The 13,688-nt window shown below is 48.6% G+C and overlaps 1 protein-coding gene across 1 annotated transcript; it reads left to right on the forward strand.

Moving 5' to 3' along the window:
• Positions 1 to 549: 549 nt before the first annotated feature.
• Positions 550 to 10,031, forward strand: RHOU (ras homolog family member U). The gene is made up of 3 exons (XM_061404764.1): positions 550 to 991; positions 2,524 to 2,582; positions 7,852 to 10,031. Exons 1-3 carry the CDS (start codon positions 739 to 741, stop codon positions 8,305 to 8,307), a joined length of 768 nt encoding a protein of 255 aa, XP_061260748.1. The 5' UTR covers positions 550 to 738; the 3' UTR covers positions 8,308 to 10,031.
• Positions 10,032 to 13,688: the final 3,657 nt, after the last annotated feature.

Genomic DNA, 13,688 nt, shown 5'->3' on the forward strand with positions numbered 1-13,688 from the left:
CATGCTCAAGAGAAAGTCACACTAGCGTTAACAGTGGACCTGCGTTCCTTTGCTCCCAACTGATAGAAGAATACGTTAGAAGGACCAAAATCACACGATGGGCTTCGGCTACATAAAAGTTGCCTATTAACTCTGCCTCCTTCCGACGACTGTCGCCCAGGCCCTGCACTGCCCCCTTGGGTGGAACGCTGTGGCCTGCGAAGCAGGGACCGCTGGGAGGAGGGGGCGCAGGGCCGGGAGGAGCAGGGCAGTCGTCGGGCACTTGGGCGCAGGAGGCGGGACCGCGAGCCCCTCTGCGGTGGCGGCAGTGTCGGCGCCGGGAAGCCTCCCTCCGTGGCCTGGTTCCTCGGCACTTCCCAGATTGGGCATCTGGGGTTCCCCCGTGGGTGTCGGGGTCCCTGCACCGAGTCGCGGTCCCGCCCCAGCGCGCGCGGCTCCCTCCGGCTCTAGCGCACCACACGGCGCTCAGACGGGGGCGCTGTGGGCCCGACGCCCGGACCTAGCGGCCGCTCCGCCTTCTCCCCGCGCCCGCCCCCCGCGCGCCGGGCCGCCGGGAAGCAGGAGGAGACAGCGCCGGGCCCCGCGCCGCTCGGTCCGCAGTCCTCGGCCGCAGAACACAGCCGGCGTCGCCTGAGCCTGAGCCCAGCCGGACCCACCCGACCGCCTTTGTCTGCGCCGCGCGGCCGGAGCCGCGGCCCTCGAGTCGGGGACGGCTCCCCCCGCGGCTTGCGCGGGCCGATGCCCCCGCAGCAGGGGGACCCCGCGTTCCCGGGCCGCTGCGAGGCGCCGCCCGTGCCGCCCCGCCGGGAGCGCGGGGTCCGTGGGCCCGGGGCGCCGGGGGGCCGGGGGCGCGCGGGCGGCCCCGAGGGGCACGGCGTCAAGTGCGTGCTGGTCGGCGACGGCGCCGTGGGCAAGACCAGCTTGGTGGTGAGCTACACCACCAACGGCTACCCCACCGAGTACATCCCCACCGCCTTCGACAACTTCTCGGGTGAGCGGGGCCGTGGGGGCTGGGGCGGAGGAGACCCCGGGGGACACAGGGCCGCCGGGAGTGGGGTCTTAACCCGGGCGCGGGGAGCCGAGGGCGCCTCGCAGTTCGGGTACGGACGGCGGGGTCGCACAGGTCGCGCCCAGGTGGCCTGATCAGTTTCCTGCGTAAAGCAGCTGCGTCAGGCCGACGTTGCTGGCGCCGCTGCCGGCTTTCGATCGGAAGGTGACGCGCAGGTGCCATTACCTGTGGCCCGAGGGTCGGTCTTTCCCAGTCAGCGGCTCCTCTTCCGAGGGCGTCTCCACTTTCAAAAGCCGCGGAGAGCAGGGACAAGTGTGGATTTAGTGAAAATGGCATTGGAGGCGCCGGGGAAGGCTGAGCTTTGGATTAAACCGGGATAGTAAAGATGACTTCTTGCCTCTGAGTCCCACAGCCCCCGTTGGCTCTGTTTTTGATTCTTAGTGTCTTTTCAGTATCTCTTAAGCTCCTGAAAACTGTTATGTATGCGATGCTGTGTCATTTGGTTTGTAGCCACCAAGATAAAGTAATCTTTCCTCTTGATTTTTCAAGTATTCTTGAAATTTATGAAAAAGTTAAAATCCATGGAAGCTAGAGTGAAATGCTTTCTCTTGTTCTTAAAAAAAAAAAAAAAAGAACTTCGTGATCTTTCAGAAAGTTTTGACAGCAAGGACTTGCTTTCATCTACCTGGAAGGCACGGTAGATAAAGCAGTGCTGTGCTGGTGGGTTTCCCACCTAAACGATATTGAGTGTGTGTGTGTGTGTTTTAATCCCCTTCTTCAACTGAGTAGTACAAACATTTATAAACAATTTAGAAAGTTGTATTGAGACAAAACTGAGTGCTTCATCAAATAGAGCACTCTGAGCAGCACTCTGATGCAGGCCCCTCCCCAGATACCCCTTCCTAGTGGAAAGGTGGACACGGTTTCCTTTTCTCGTTTAATCCTCTCTTTGAGCTGACGTGGAGAGATAAGCAGTGCCCTCTTTTATAAACAGGACAATACCGGCAGCCTGTGTTTACACATGTTCTCAAAATAAGCTTCGCTTTTGTGACAGACCCCGAAGTTACCAAACATTTCCCAAGGGAAAACAGACTTATTTGTGAGGTTTTCCCGTGATTTAAAACCATGAGGTTGGTTCCCACCTACCCCCCACCCCACCCAGTGTTGTTTTTGTGATTTTTGAAACACGTGCCATAGGAAAATAAATCGTCTGGGGTTGGGAGAAAACTCAGACCCTTCCAGGGTGCCATCAAAGGCCCTGGGCCTCTCTGCCTTCTCTCTGGGCATGGAGTGAATTGCTGGCCTGGCAGGTTTGCATTAAAAAAAAAAAAAAAAAAAAATGCTTCCATGGAGTCTCCTTGTTTTAGGCAAGTCTTGAATTTGTTGGGGACTCAGAATAGGAGCTGAAGGGTTTGGAGTGAGAGTGATCATACAAACTAAAATTATTGTTCTTCTGGAAAGGGTTAAAAGAGACCCTCCCCACTACTGACAATCCTCTCGGTCTTATTTTTAAGCTGTGGTTTCCGTGGATGGGCGGCCCGTGAAACTCCAGCTCTGTGACACTGCAGGACAGGTCAGTATCACATCACTGCTCAGTGCTGGGCAAGAACAGGGTCTTTTAAAGGCCTTCAAATACTGCCCCTCTCCTTTACTGGGCCATTCTAGAGCCCCACCCCCACCTCACAGAGGGTGGAGGTGGCGGGGAGAGAGCTCCACACCAATAAAGCAGGGTTTGGCACTGCTCATTGTGGGCAGGACAAGGGAAACAGGGTCAAGAGCGGTTCTTATCTTCTGGGAGTTTCTGATCTTATTTACATTCTGGTTTTTATTAAAAATTGTCAATGATGCTTTGTACTCATTTCTCAGAGTAAGTTGGCAATGCCTTATAATCATTTTATTAAAGGTCAACAAACCAAATTCTTAAGATATTGACTCAAGAAAAAGATGGAGTTCATGTCAGTAAGTGTTAATATTTCCTTTCCTAACCTGGAGGAATGAATGAACTGGGACTTGGTCCTTCAGAATAGTGAACATTTATTTTTGTCTTGAGGGCCAGGCGCTTGGATGAGACAGCCAGGGATGGGGAGGACTCAGTATGAAGTCCCCTCTGGGGTGTCTGCAAGAGCTGGGGGGGCTCCAGTCCCCCTGCATGGTGCTTACATCACTAATTCTCACTGTGCCGTCTGAGAGCCCAGGGTCTGTCTTTGTTGTTGTTTAGTCATTAATGTTGTTGTTTAGTCGCTAAGTTATTTAGTCCGACTCTTTTGCAACCTGTTGGACTGTAGCCCACCAGGCTCCTCTGTCCATAGGATTTCCTAGGCAAGAATACTGGAGTGGATTGCCATTTCCTTCTCCACAGGATCTTCCTGACCCAGGGATCAAGCCTGCATCTCCTGCATTGCAGGTGGAGTCTTCCCCGCTGAGCCATCACAGAAGCCCCTAGGGTCTGTCTTTAGAGCTTGCCAAAGCCACAGTTAATAAGCACGTAGTTTCTCCAGTGCTTGCTAGAGTTTGAGAAAGTCCTGGGGTAATTTATCGACAGATCAAAGTGTCCACTTCCTTTCTAAGATGTCATATGACCACCTACACTTAAGAAGTGTCTGACTTTTCAGTGTCCCTAAGAGCCTCCTCCAAACCAGGGCTTCTTAGTCACTTACCCACTGCGGGACAGCAAGTTCAGGGCTTTGTTTTTCAAACTTCAAGGTGACACAAGCCTGGGCTGCCTCGATCCCCAGTTGAACATTGGTTTGGCAGTGGCCACAGGGCGCATGTCATAGCCCAGCTTCCTCTGCTGTCTCCTGGCCCTTCTACTGGAGCAGGAAAAAAATGAAAAACCACGCAATCTGAATTTTATTGCATATGGAAGAAAAAATCAAAGAACATATATCCTTCTAATAATTTTTCTGGATGCCCTGCTGCTATTTATAATTAAAGCTTAATTGCTTTGTGTAAATCAAGAATGTTTTTCTTACCTTGGGTCACATTTTCTGATCTTTACAATGAGAGTTGGGTAGCCCCTCAAAAAACAGAGGCCTCCCTGCTGAAGCAAGAAGTGGTAGTTGAAGAGTCCGAGAATAAGAAGAAGGCAAGAAAACTCAAGAAACCAAAGGGCATGCCTATCTGGGGCCCTGTAGAGAGGAGCGGACAGCCCAGTGCAGGCAGCTCCCCACCACTAGCTCACCTGTCAGCTCTGATGGCAGACACAGCTTCCTGGGCTGGAGCTCCCTGCCTCATGCCTGGCCGGTGCCTGGCCCATAGTGGACTTTGCTTGTTTATAGACTGGATTGATAAATAAATAAGTGCTGAGTCCCGCAGGATGCAAGCTTAAGTCATGGCTTGCCCCTTGACGGACTATAGTCCGTGGGGAAAGACAAACCACTTAGTATTGGATTGGCCAAAAAGTTAATTTGGATTTTCCAGTAGGCACTTATAGAAAAACCCAAATGAACTTCTTGGCCAACCCAGTAGAACTTGTGAAGAAATCAACAAGGTTACAGGAGGAGGAAGGCAACATTGGTTTGAAGGACAGGATGGGTAGAACAGGAGGAAAACCTCTGAGCAGTTTTGCAAGAGGATTAGGACTTTTACCAGGAGCACTTTGTAGAAATGATCCTGAATTATCAAGGAAGAGTTTGATATTTTTCCTTAATAGGATCTGTTTCAAAGTTAAGGAATCGCAAGAATCATTTTAGAAATGATTTCATGAAAAAGCTTATAATTTGGGAAATGAAAAGGTTTCAGTGCAAGTTGGTACACTTTGGTTTATTTGGAAATTTTCCTTCATTTTCCTGCCTCTCAGCAGTGTTTTTGTTGAGATTCACTGTATTTCTTACCTGATGGAGTGGTTAGTATGCCTAATAGTGTAATGTGTGAGGCCACCATCTACAGATTTATGGAAAACCACATCTTCAAAAAACCATCTTCAAAACTATGAAAAATACACAGCTCGGGCTTTCCTGGTGGCCCAGGGGTTTAAGACTCTGCTCCCCATGGAACTTTGCTCAGTGTTATGTATCAGCTTGGATGGGAGGGGGGTTGGGGGGAGAGCTGATACACATATATGTATGGCTGAGTCCCTTCGCTGTTCACTTGAAACTGTCACAGCATTGTTTATCAGCTATACCCCAATATAAAAAAAAAAAATTAAATTTTGCGGAAAAAAAAGACTCTGTGCTCCCAATGCAGGGGGCCTGGGTTTGAATCCTGGTCAGAGAACTAGATCCCACATGCACCTAAAGATCCTGCATGCCACAGCTAAAACCCAGAGTAGCCAAATAAATAAAAATAAATTTTAAAAAGTACACAACTGGTGAGATAAAGTCAGTTTTTTCCCAGCTCCCCAGCTATCAATTAGTATTTGTTTTGATCGTTAGTAAAGCTGGGCAAGGTGATAGTCCTTTCCTATCCTCCTTACTCCAGATCTGATAACCTCCCTTTTTAAGGGACTTGATTTGACACCTGCCATATTTCCTTAGTGTTGCCTCTGCCTGTGGTGGCACATCCCCCCAAGCGGTGGTCATGGTAGCTTACTGGGGATAAAGTGACTCAAGCTGCCTCCTTCCCAAATACCAGGAGAATGTGGACACAGGTAGCTGTTGCCTGGGGATCAGACATAAGTTTCACATAGCAGTTGAGAGCTGGAAAAATAACTAGAAATTGCTTCTTATGCCTTGGGGCCTTTTTGTTGGGGGCCTGGTGTGCATATAAAATGTTAAAAGTTTTTAACACTGGACTCATTATGGAAATTTCACTGTGATCAATTTCACTCCAGTGGAAATTGATCAGACTGCAATAGCCTGTCCAATAGCAGGTAAAAACTCTTCAGCTTCTGACTCATGAGGCACCTGGGAAAATCTTTATACTTAAAAAAAACAAACACCGGTTGCTACTAGACCAGTGCAGCTGTCCAGCTACCTGTCAGCCCCACCCAGCCCTACCCTAAACCCCAGGCAAATCTCTGGGTCTCAGAACTCGTTTCTCTAAGGGTCCATTCCAATTGGACTCGTCACACGTACGTGTGTGGCATTTATTTCTGCAAATAGCTAAGGTTTCTGGTCAGGTAGTGACCAGCAGGGTTTAGTTTCTGCTTTGCTTCCTGAGTCCCTCAGCCAGAACCTCCACAAGTCTGGGAGCCAGGTTGTCGAAGCCATGTCCCAAGGCTCAGGGCTGTGTTTGCTTTTCTTTTTATTGATAATACAACCCCAGATCCAGGGCCTGGCCAGGCATGATGCCTGCCAGGTGAGGGCAGAGACTGTCCTGTGCTGCTTTCTTGCAGGCCTCTGGGAACAGAGGGAGTGTTTCATTAGAAGATCCTCGGGGCTGGGCTGTTGGCCACCTGGTTGGGTTTCTGTGTTTCTTCTTTCAGCACAAAGTTGGCACTGAGAAATCCAATTCTTCTTCTTCTTCTTTTTAACTTTTGCATATAGAAGGTGGAGAATTGGCAGTGACATGGTGAGATGCCATATTGCTTCCTGAGGATTTAGCTGGTCAACTTCAATATTGTCACTTGGTTGTCGCCCTATAAACTGAAATACAGGGCCTCAGACGAGGCACGTAAACTCAAAAGATCCAGGCTTTCTTCATCCCTAGAAAAAGTCCACAGGTGCTACAAAACATGTGCATAAATAATAGTTTGTAAATAATCATAAGGGCTTCCCACGTGGCTCAGTGATAAAGAATCTGCCTGCCAATGATGAGCCACAGGAGATGTAGGTTCAATCCCTGACTTGGGAAGATCCCCTGGAGGAGGGCATGACAACCCACTCCAGTATTCTTGCCTGGAGAACCTCATGGATAGAGGAGCCTGGTGGGCTACAGTCCATAGGGTTGCACAGATTCGGACACAACTGAAGCCAGGTAGCATGCACGCATGCATTTCCCTATAAGGACTGAGGCCATGTGTGTCTGTTCCCAACCAAATCCCCTAGGTCTGGGGTCCAGAGTCCTGTGTGCATCTCTGTTAGTGAATGCACACAGTGAGGCACTCAGCAGGGTGATGGTTTATATAATCAACTCTGACTTATTCCATTCAGTTCTTTATCCCTTGGAAGTAGGATGGGTATGCCTTTTCTCTGGTCCTTTTATCTTCCCAAAGCATCACTCCTGGAGGCCTCTGGGGTTTGCGGAGAGAAAAGGGGAGGGAAAGTAAGAGAAAAGGAAGGAGGGAGAAAAAGATAAAGTGAGATAAAAGGTGTATTCAGCAAGTGTGAGAACATATTCACTTGTGTTTTAAGTGACATTGAGAGGCACACATTCTCTGGGTCACTGTGAGAGTGTCCAGGCCTAGGTCATCAATTCCAGTCCTGTGTCTGAGTCCCATGATTCTGCACCAAGTGTGCCCTGAGTGTGCCCTGGATATGCACGGCACAGATGGGTTGAAGTGAGCCAGGCTTACAGCTGCCATGAGGATGGGCAGAGCTGCTGAGTTCACAGACTGGGGTTTCCTGGAGTCTGGATGAAGCCCCGAGGATCAGTGTGGGTACCATCTACATTTTAAAAGCCTGGCTAAGTACCAGAGTTGAAGCAGTAAGTCTGAGTTACTCTAGCCTGAAGGCTAGAGAAAGTAAATTTTATTTTGAAAATCCATCTAATATAAGTACTTTTTCTACAGTAAGTTGCAAGTAGGTCCTGAGCAGTGAGGAAGGTTTTTGGGCAAGTTTTGCAGAGCTGGGAGTGAGGCCCCACTTGGCAGCAGTGGCCCTTATCGGGCTTTGGTTCTTCCTTCCACTATGTGTGGGCTTTCTGTTACTTACCAGACCCTTTCCAGAAAAATGTTCAAATGGTCTCTCTGCTGATGAGAACGGATGTAAAAGATAACATTTGGGTGCTTGATTCCCTTGTAGGATGAGTTTGACAAGCTCCGGCCTCTGTGCTACACCAATGCCGACATCTTCCTCCTGTGCTTCAGTGTTGTGGGTCCCTCCTCCTTCCAGAACGTCAGTGAGAAATGGGTGCCAGAGATTCGGTGCCACTGTCCCAAAGCCCCCATCATCCTCGTGGGGACACAGTCGGACCTCAGAGAAGACGTCAAAGTCCTCATCGAGCTGGACAAATGCAAAGAGAAGCCGGTACCCGAGGAGGCGGCCAGGTTGTGTGCCGAGGAGATCAAAGCCACCTCTTACATTGAGTGCTCGGCCTTGACTCAGAAGAACCTCAAAGAGGTCTTCGATGCAGCCATTGTAGCCGGCATTCAGTATTCGGACTCCCAGCAGCAGCCAAAGAAGTCCAAGAGCAGGACTCCCAACAAGATGAAGACCTTATCCAAGTCCTGGTGGAAGAAGTACTGCTGTTTCGTATGATGCTGATGGGGACCCCAGCGGGCTGTGTCCGACAAAACCCACACTAGAGGCTATATTAGCTGACGTGATTCTTTGACTGTATAGGACCTGTATAGCGAGTACATGTATATATGGATTATAGGAGGTGCTCCAATTTATGTGATTCTTTCTTGCCTTTGACCTTCTTGTTTGTTTGAGCTGAGGGATGAGATACTTATGCAAGATATCTTGAAGTAAGTTAAGAATTTTTCATAACTCTGGAAATTTAGAGCTTTAGACCTTTTGATTAATTTATATCTAATATGAAAAAGGCACACCTCAGGTCTGGGTGTCCAGAGTGAAAGTTTGCTATGAGATAACACACAGAAGAACAAAGAAGAAATGGTGTGGTTAGCTATCCCTTCACTGAAGGCTGGTCAGAGTAACTCAGCTTTGAAACCTTATACTTTTTTCCCCTTTGTTTTAAGGAAAAAAAATCTGAGGGAAAAAAAAAGATTTCTGCCTGTAAAACCTCAAATCAGACACTTTGGTTATATTCTTATACCCCGTTGCTTAAGATTTAAAAACAACCAACAAAAAACATCCCACTGACAATGGTGCTATATAGACCAAAAAGGAAAAATTGTTGATGGGGGTTTTTCATCCTGAGATCATGTGAACAGCCAGAATGCCGTGAGGAGTACAGTGGTAGCCCGCAGCTCTCTTATTCTTTAGGGAACGACTCACACTGAGATCAGAGTGTGATGTTTGCTGTCATGCACATGAGCCAAGCTGCCTGAACCTCTATGATGACAGCGCTCAGGAGACCTGCCTGGATTGGTTCTAAACTTCTAGGCCTTCCCTGCCCCATCTGCAGAGAAATGAACACTCTAGCAGGGCTGTAGCAGGCAGGTGTGTTGGGAAATGAAACAAAATGTCTTTGTTTTTGTTTTTTTTTTAAGTCAGTCCAAAGGTACTTCTTTGTGTACACACATGAACACAGATATATATGTGGCCGTTCTTGCTGCCGATTCAGACTTTAAACTATGGGGAAAAAACGTGGCCCCAGGAACAGCTGTGATGGAAGCCTGGCTTCCTCTTTTAACACTTTTTGGAACAGAACTCTTTTTAATGATATCTGAGATGTGATTCTAAGTGTATCTTCACACATTTTGGAGCCTATGTTAAAACATGTACATCTCTTAGAACCTGTTTTAAAATTAATGCCTCTTGAAACCTACTAAAGCCACAGACACCTCTCAGGGAGCTGGCAGCAGAGACAGTGTGCGGGTCAGGGGCCATGGAGGTGGCGGTGGCAGGGACCACAGTGCCCTTGCTCAGCACTTTCTACACTGTAGAACAGTCAGAAAACCACAGATTGTGACATATTTGTGTTGTTCCAGATGGTGGCTTTTAGGGCTTTATGTTCTGGAGGAAAAAAAGTGTCACATCCAGAGAGCAGTTTTGCTCTGGGATGGGGTTGCTTCTGAGTTGCTGAGAAGTAGCCAAATACATCAAGTTGTGATGTCAGGCTTGCACTGGTGAAGAAGATCTACTAAAATCAACCAGTAACTGGGGAAATTTCTCTAGTGCCAACAAGTAGAGGAGTTTATCTTTCTGTGGATCTTGTCCTTTTTGTATTAAAAAAAATCCAATTTGTGTTTCTTCATATAAAAAGTAAATGATCAGGCTATACTTTAGGTTAGGGGCTTCTTTTTTTCTGTTAGTAAATAAAATTAACTAATTTCTTCATTTAAAAACTGAAATACATACTGTTTACTATTTATTTTTCAGTACATTGAAATTGATATCATAGTTTCCTAAAGCATTTAGTTACAACCTGAGTGAATAAAATTACTTCTTTTATGGAAATGCCACAAACAGACCTAATGAAGTGCATCTGAAGCTTGGGGCTTGGCTCACCAACTCGTGAACCTCTCAGGTGGGGCGCTGCCCGCCATGGTGTGGAGTGGGGTGAGGGAGGGCTCTCTGACTGCTAAGTGATTTCAAACAGTTTTTATATATTAAAGCAAATGTCATGGAGTACAATGCAAGTTAATTTTTAAGACCGAACACAAAACCTGAAAGAAATTTTATGCCTGTGACAGCATATCGGGCCGCTCTTGGTCCCCTGGAGTGGGGAACCTTTGCCATCCTCTGCCTTTAGGACCACTGACGGCCAGTGGTTTGTGAGGAACACCTTTGTGGCCTAGGTTTTAGAGCTTTACTCAAGTGTTTTATTCTTAACTTAGCTTGATGCAGCCTGTCCCAGTCTAGACGGTTGACATTGAAATGCAACAGGTTTTAATATGTTGCCAAATTTGTAAGAGTAAAGGTGGGATTGTAATTGACATTTTCCTCCATTTTTACCTCATGATGAAAATGGAGACTTGGGCAGCAAAAATTTTTTTTGGCTACACTTTGCAGTATGCAGGATCTTAGTTCCCTGACCAGGGATTGAACCTGTCCCCTCTGCATTGGGAGTGCAGAGTCTTAACCCCTGAATTGCTAGGGAAGTCCCCAGAATTTTTTAAAAGTATGTGCTTGAGTTTTTTATTTACTTCCAAGCTCAAGCATCATTAAATTTACAGCTTGATATTATTGCGTAGGAGACTATCAGAGTTGTGCTTTGGGAAATGCTCAGCATTAAGTTGGGCAGGCCAGTCATAATGTAACAATACAGGGTCCACCTTTTTCACCAAGTGTGTGGAAATGAACCTTTTGTAATGTTGACTGCTGTGCCTGACAGACTTAAAGAGAAATCTCCGAGCTCTTACACAGGGCAGGTCTTCTCCCCAAGTCATGCTTTTCTTTTTTTAAGCATAAATGATGTTGAGCAGAACAGTCTTTTTGAAGATGCTCTCCAGGTGGTAGCAAACAAATTCTGACCTACAGCTCTTAGGGCACCTGCCTTTTCCACCAAAGAATTTCTCTGGGAGTGAAGAGAACATAAGGCGCATGAAGAAGCAGGCCCCAGAGGTGTCCTCGGAACGCGTCCCTGGCCAACATTAGGTGCCTGTTCAGGGTGGGGAGTGAGAATTCCAGGGCTAAGTCTGACACGCACAGCCTCTGGACCTTCGTGTGTGAGGGGCCAAGTGCTGGCCTCCATCCCTATTCTCAGAGCTGAGTCCAGGCTCAGAGCAGCGCTGAGTGGGGGATGATGCTGAGGGCACAGAGGAGCCTTGGTTTCCTTCTGTGTGGACAGGGCTGCCCTGTTCACTGGGCTGTTGGTGTCCTGGGTGACAGAATGTGTGCACATGTGGGATGAAGATCCAAGGGTTGCAGTGGCCATGGCGGGCGGTGCCTGAGCCCTACCAGCTTCATGGTGAAGGCCAGCAGGGCTCCGGATACCTCATCTCCAGGGGTTGGACAGCACTCCTGGTCACCTAGTGAAGGACAGTTCAGGCTCCTTTGTTGCCCGTGTGGCCTCTGATCCCAGGGTATAGTTCTTTTGTATCCCCTGACCAGTCAACCACAGTGGACTGGAAAACTGGGCAGAGAGCAACTAAACCCACTGCCCATCTGCATGTGTTCCAGAGTGCTGAAAGGCAGCTAGCCTTCTGGCCTCCATGGGCAATCTGACCCTTGCCCAAAGCAGCCTGGAAGTTTCTCCTCCCCCAGTTCCAGTCCCACCTCCCTTATCTGGGACAGGCCTTCCCAGGATACAAGGAGAGAGTTCCCAGTTCCTCAGAGGAGTTCAGAATGTCTTCACAGAGATGACCTGAAAGGAGGGGAGAAAAGTTTTCTAAAATGAATATTAGCTGCAAAGGCCCTGAGGCAGAGCAATGTCTGGCCTGTCCTGGGGCCTGAACAGGCAGAAGGTTGGGGATGCCATGATCTCTGGGAGAGGCAATGGGCCAGAGGGGGAGAGAAGGGCTGGGCCCTGCGGTCAGGCTGTTTGGGCTTGAATCCTGGTTCTGCTGCTTCCTGGTTGTGGTTTCTTAAGTAACTTAACCTCCTAACCTCACTGTGCCTAACCTGTCACGTCAGTACAGGGACAAGTGTGGCACCTGCCCCGGTGGCTGGTGGGTTGTTGAATATAAAGGTTACAGGGGCCCATAAACCCCAGGAAGCACCCACTCATTTTTTTGTAATATCTTCTGGGCAAGACGTACAGTTGATTCAACTTGGCAACTGGCCCCTAAAGGCTTTTATCTTCATCTCTGTTAAATTTTATGAGGCTTACAGTTTTTATGCTTAATAACAAATTCATTTTTCAATTTCCACTCATTTTTATAGAAGAGAGAGATACTTCAGTTACTCCAGGCATGTGGCACAAGGTGAATGGGTGGGGGGCAAATGTGCTGGCTCCTCACCCCTGGCTGGAAGGTGGCAAGACCCAAGACTATGATCACAGCACTGAGGTAGCCTGGGGTGTCGGGCGAGGCTAGCCAGTGGGTGTGGGGCCCTGCATTCCCAATCAGGCTGGGCTTCCCTCCACCCGCTTCACTTGGGAGGGCCTTGCCCAGCCAAACGCACTTTTGTTTTTGTGCTCTTTTGAACCATTTTTAGAACCTTTGTTTATTGGAGTTACCAACTGCAACATCCCCTGTCACCCCAGGGAGCACCCACCCCTAACAATGAAACCAGGTCCTGAAGAGGTGGGTCTGCATATGACGGAGGTGCATGGGTGGAAACAAATGCTCATCCTAAAAGGAGGCACATTCCTGGGTAGCATCTCCTCTCAGTCCCCCCTAATGCCCCATGGGTACTTCAGAATTAACTCACTGTAAGGATTGTTATGTTACAAATGATTACAAACTTAAAAAAATTCAGATTTCTTACCTCTGGTTCTGGAGGTAAGATTCTGAACTGGGTCTCCCTGGCTGAAGTCAAGTAATGGTCGGGGCTAGGGTCCTATGTGCAGGTACTGGGGGACTCATCCTCTCTCTTATTGGAGCTCTGGCCTCACCTGCGTTCCTTGACCTGGGGGCTTCTTCCACCTTCAAAGCAGTGATGACCCGTCAAGTCTTCCTCACGTGCAATCCCGCTGACACTCCCACCTCCCCTTCCGCATCTTTTCGTATCGAGTTGACCCAGAGGGTCCAGGGTGATCTCATCTCAGGGTCAGCATAAGTGATCGTAATTCCATCTGCAACTTTAATCTCCCTTTGCTGTGTGACCCACACAGCACAGAATCCAAGGCTTAGGGTGTGGATATTTCTGGGGACCATTCAGCTGACCACAGTCATCCTCTGTCTCACGGCTCCCCAGCACCCCGTCCTCTGAGCCCCTGTGCTCACAACACACCAACATAGCCGCTCACTGGTCCAAACAAGAAATCGGTCATCAGCCCAGACTCCCTTACCTGCACGTTTTCACCTGATGGGTCGCCAGGTCCTGTCTGTTGGATGTCATCCTCATGGTCCTCCCCTTTCTGCCACCAGTGCTGCCACTCAGCACTCTCCTGACTGCTGCCTTCT

Source organism: Bos javanicus, chromosome 28 (assembly GCF_032452875.1).
Source record: "Bos javanicus breed banteng chromosome 28, ARS-OSU_banteng_1.0, whole genome shotgun sequence".
NCBI classification, from domain to species: Eukaryota; Metazoa; Chordata; class Mammalia; order Artiodactyla; family Bovidae; genus Bos; species Bos javanicus.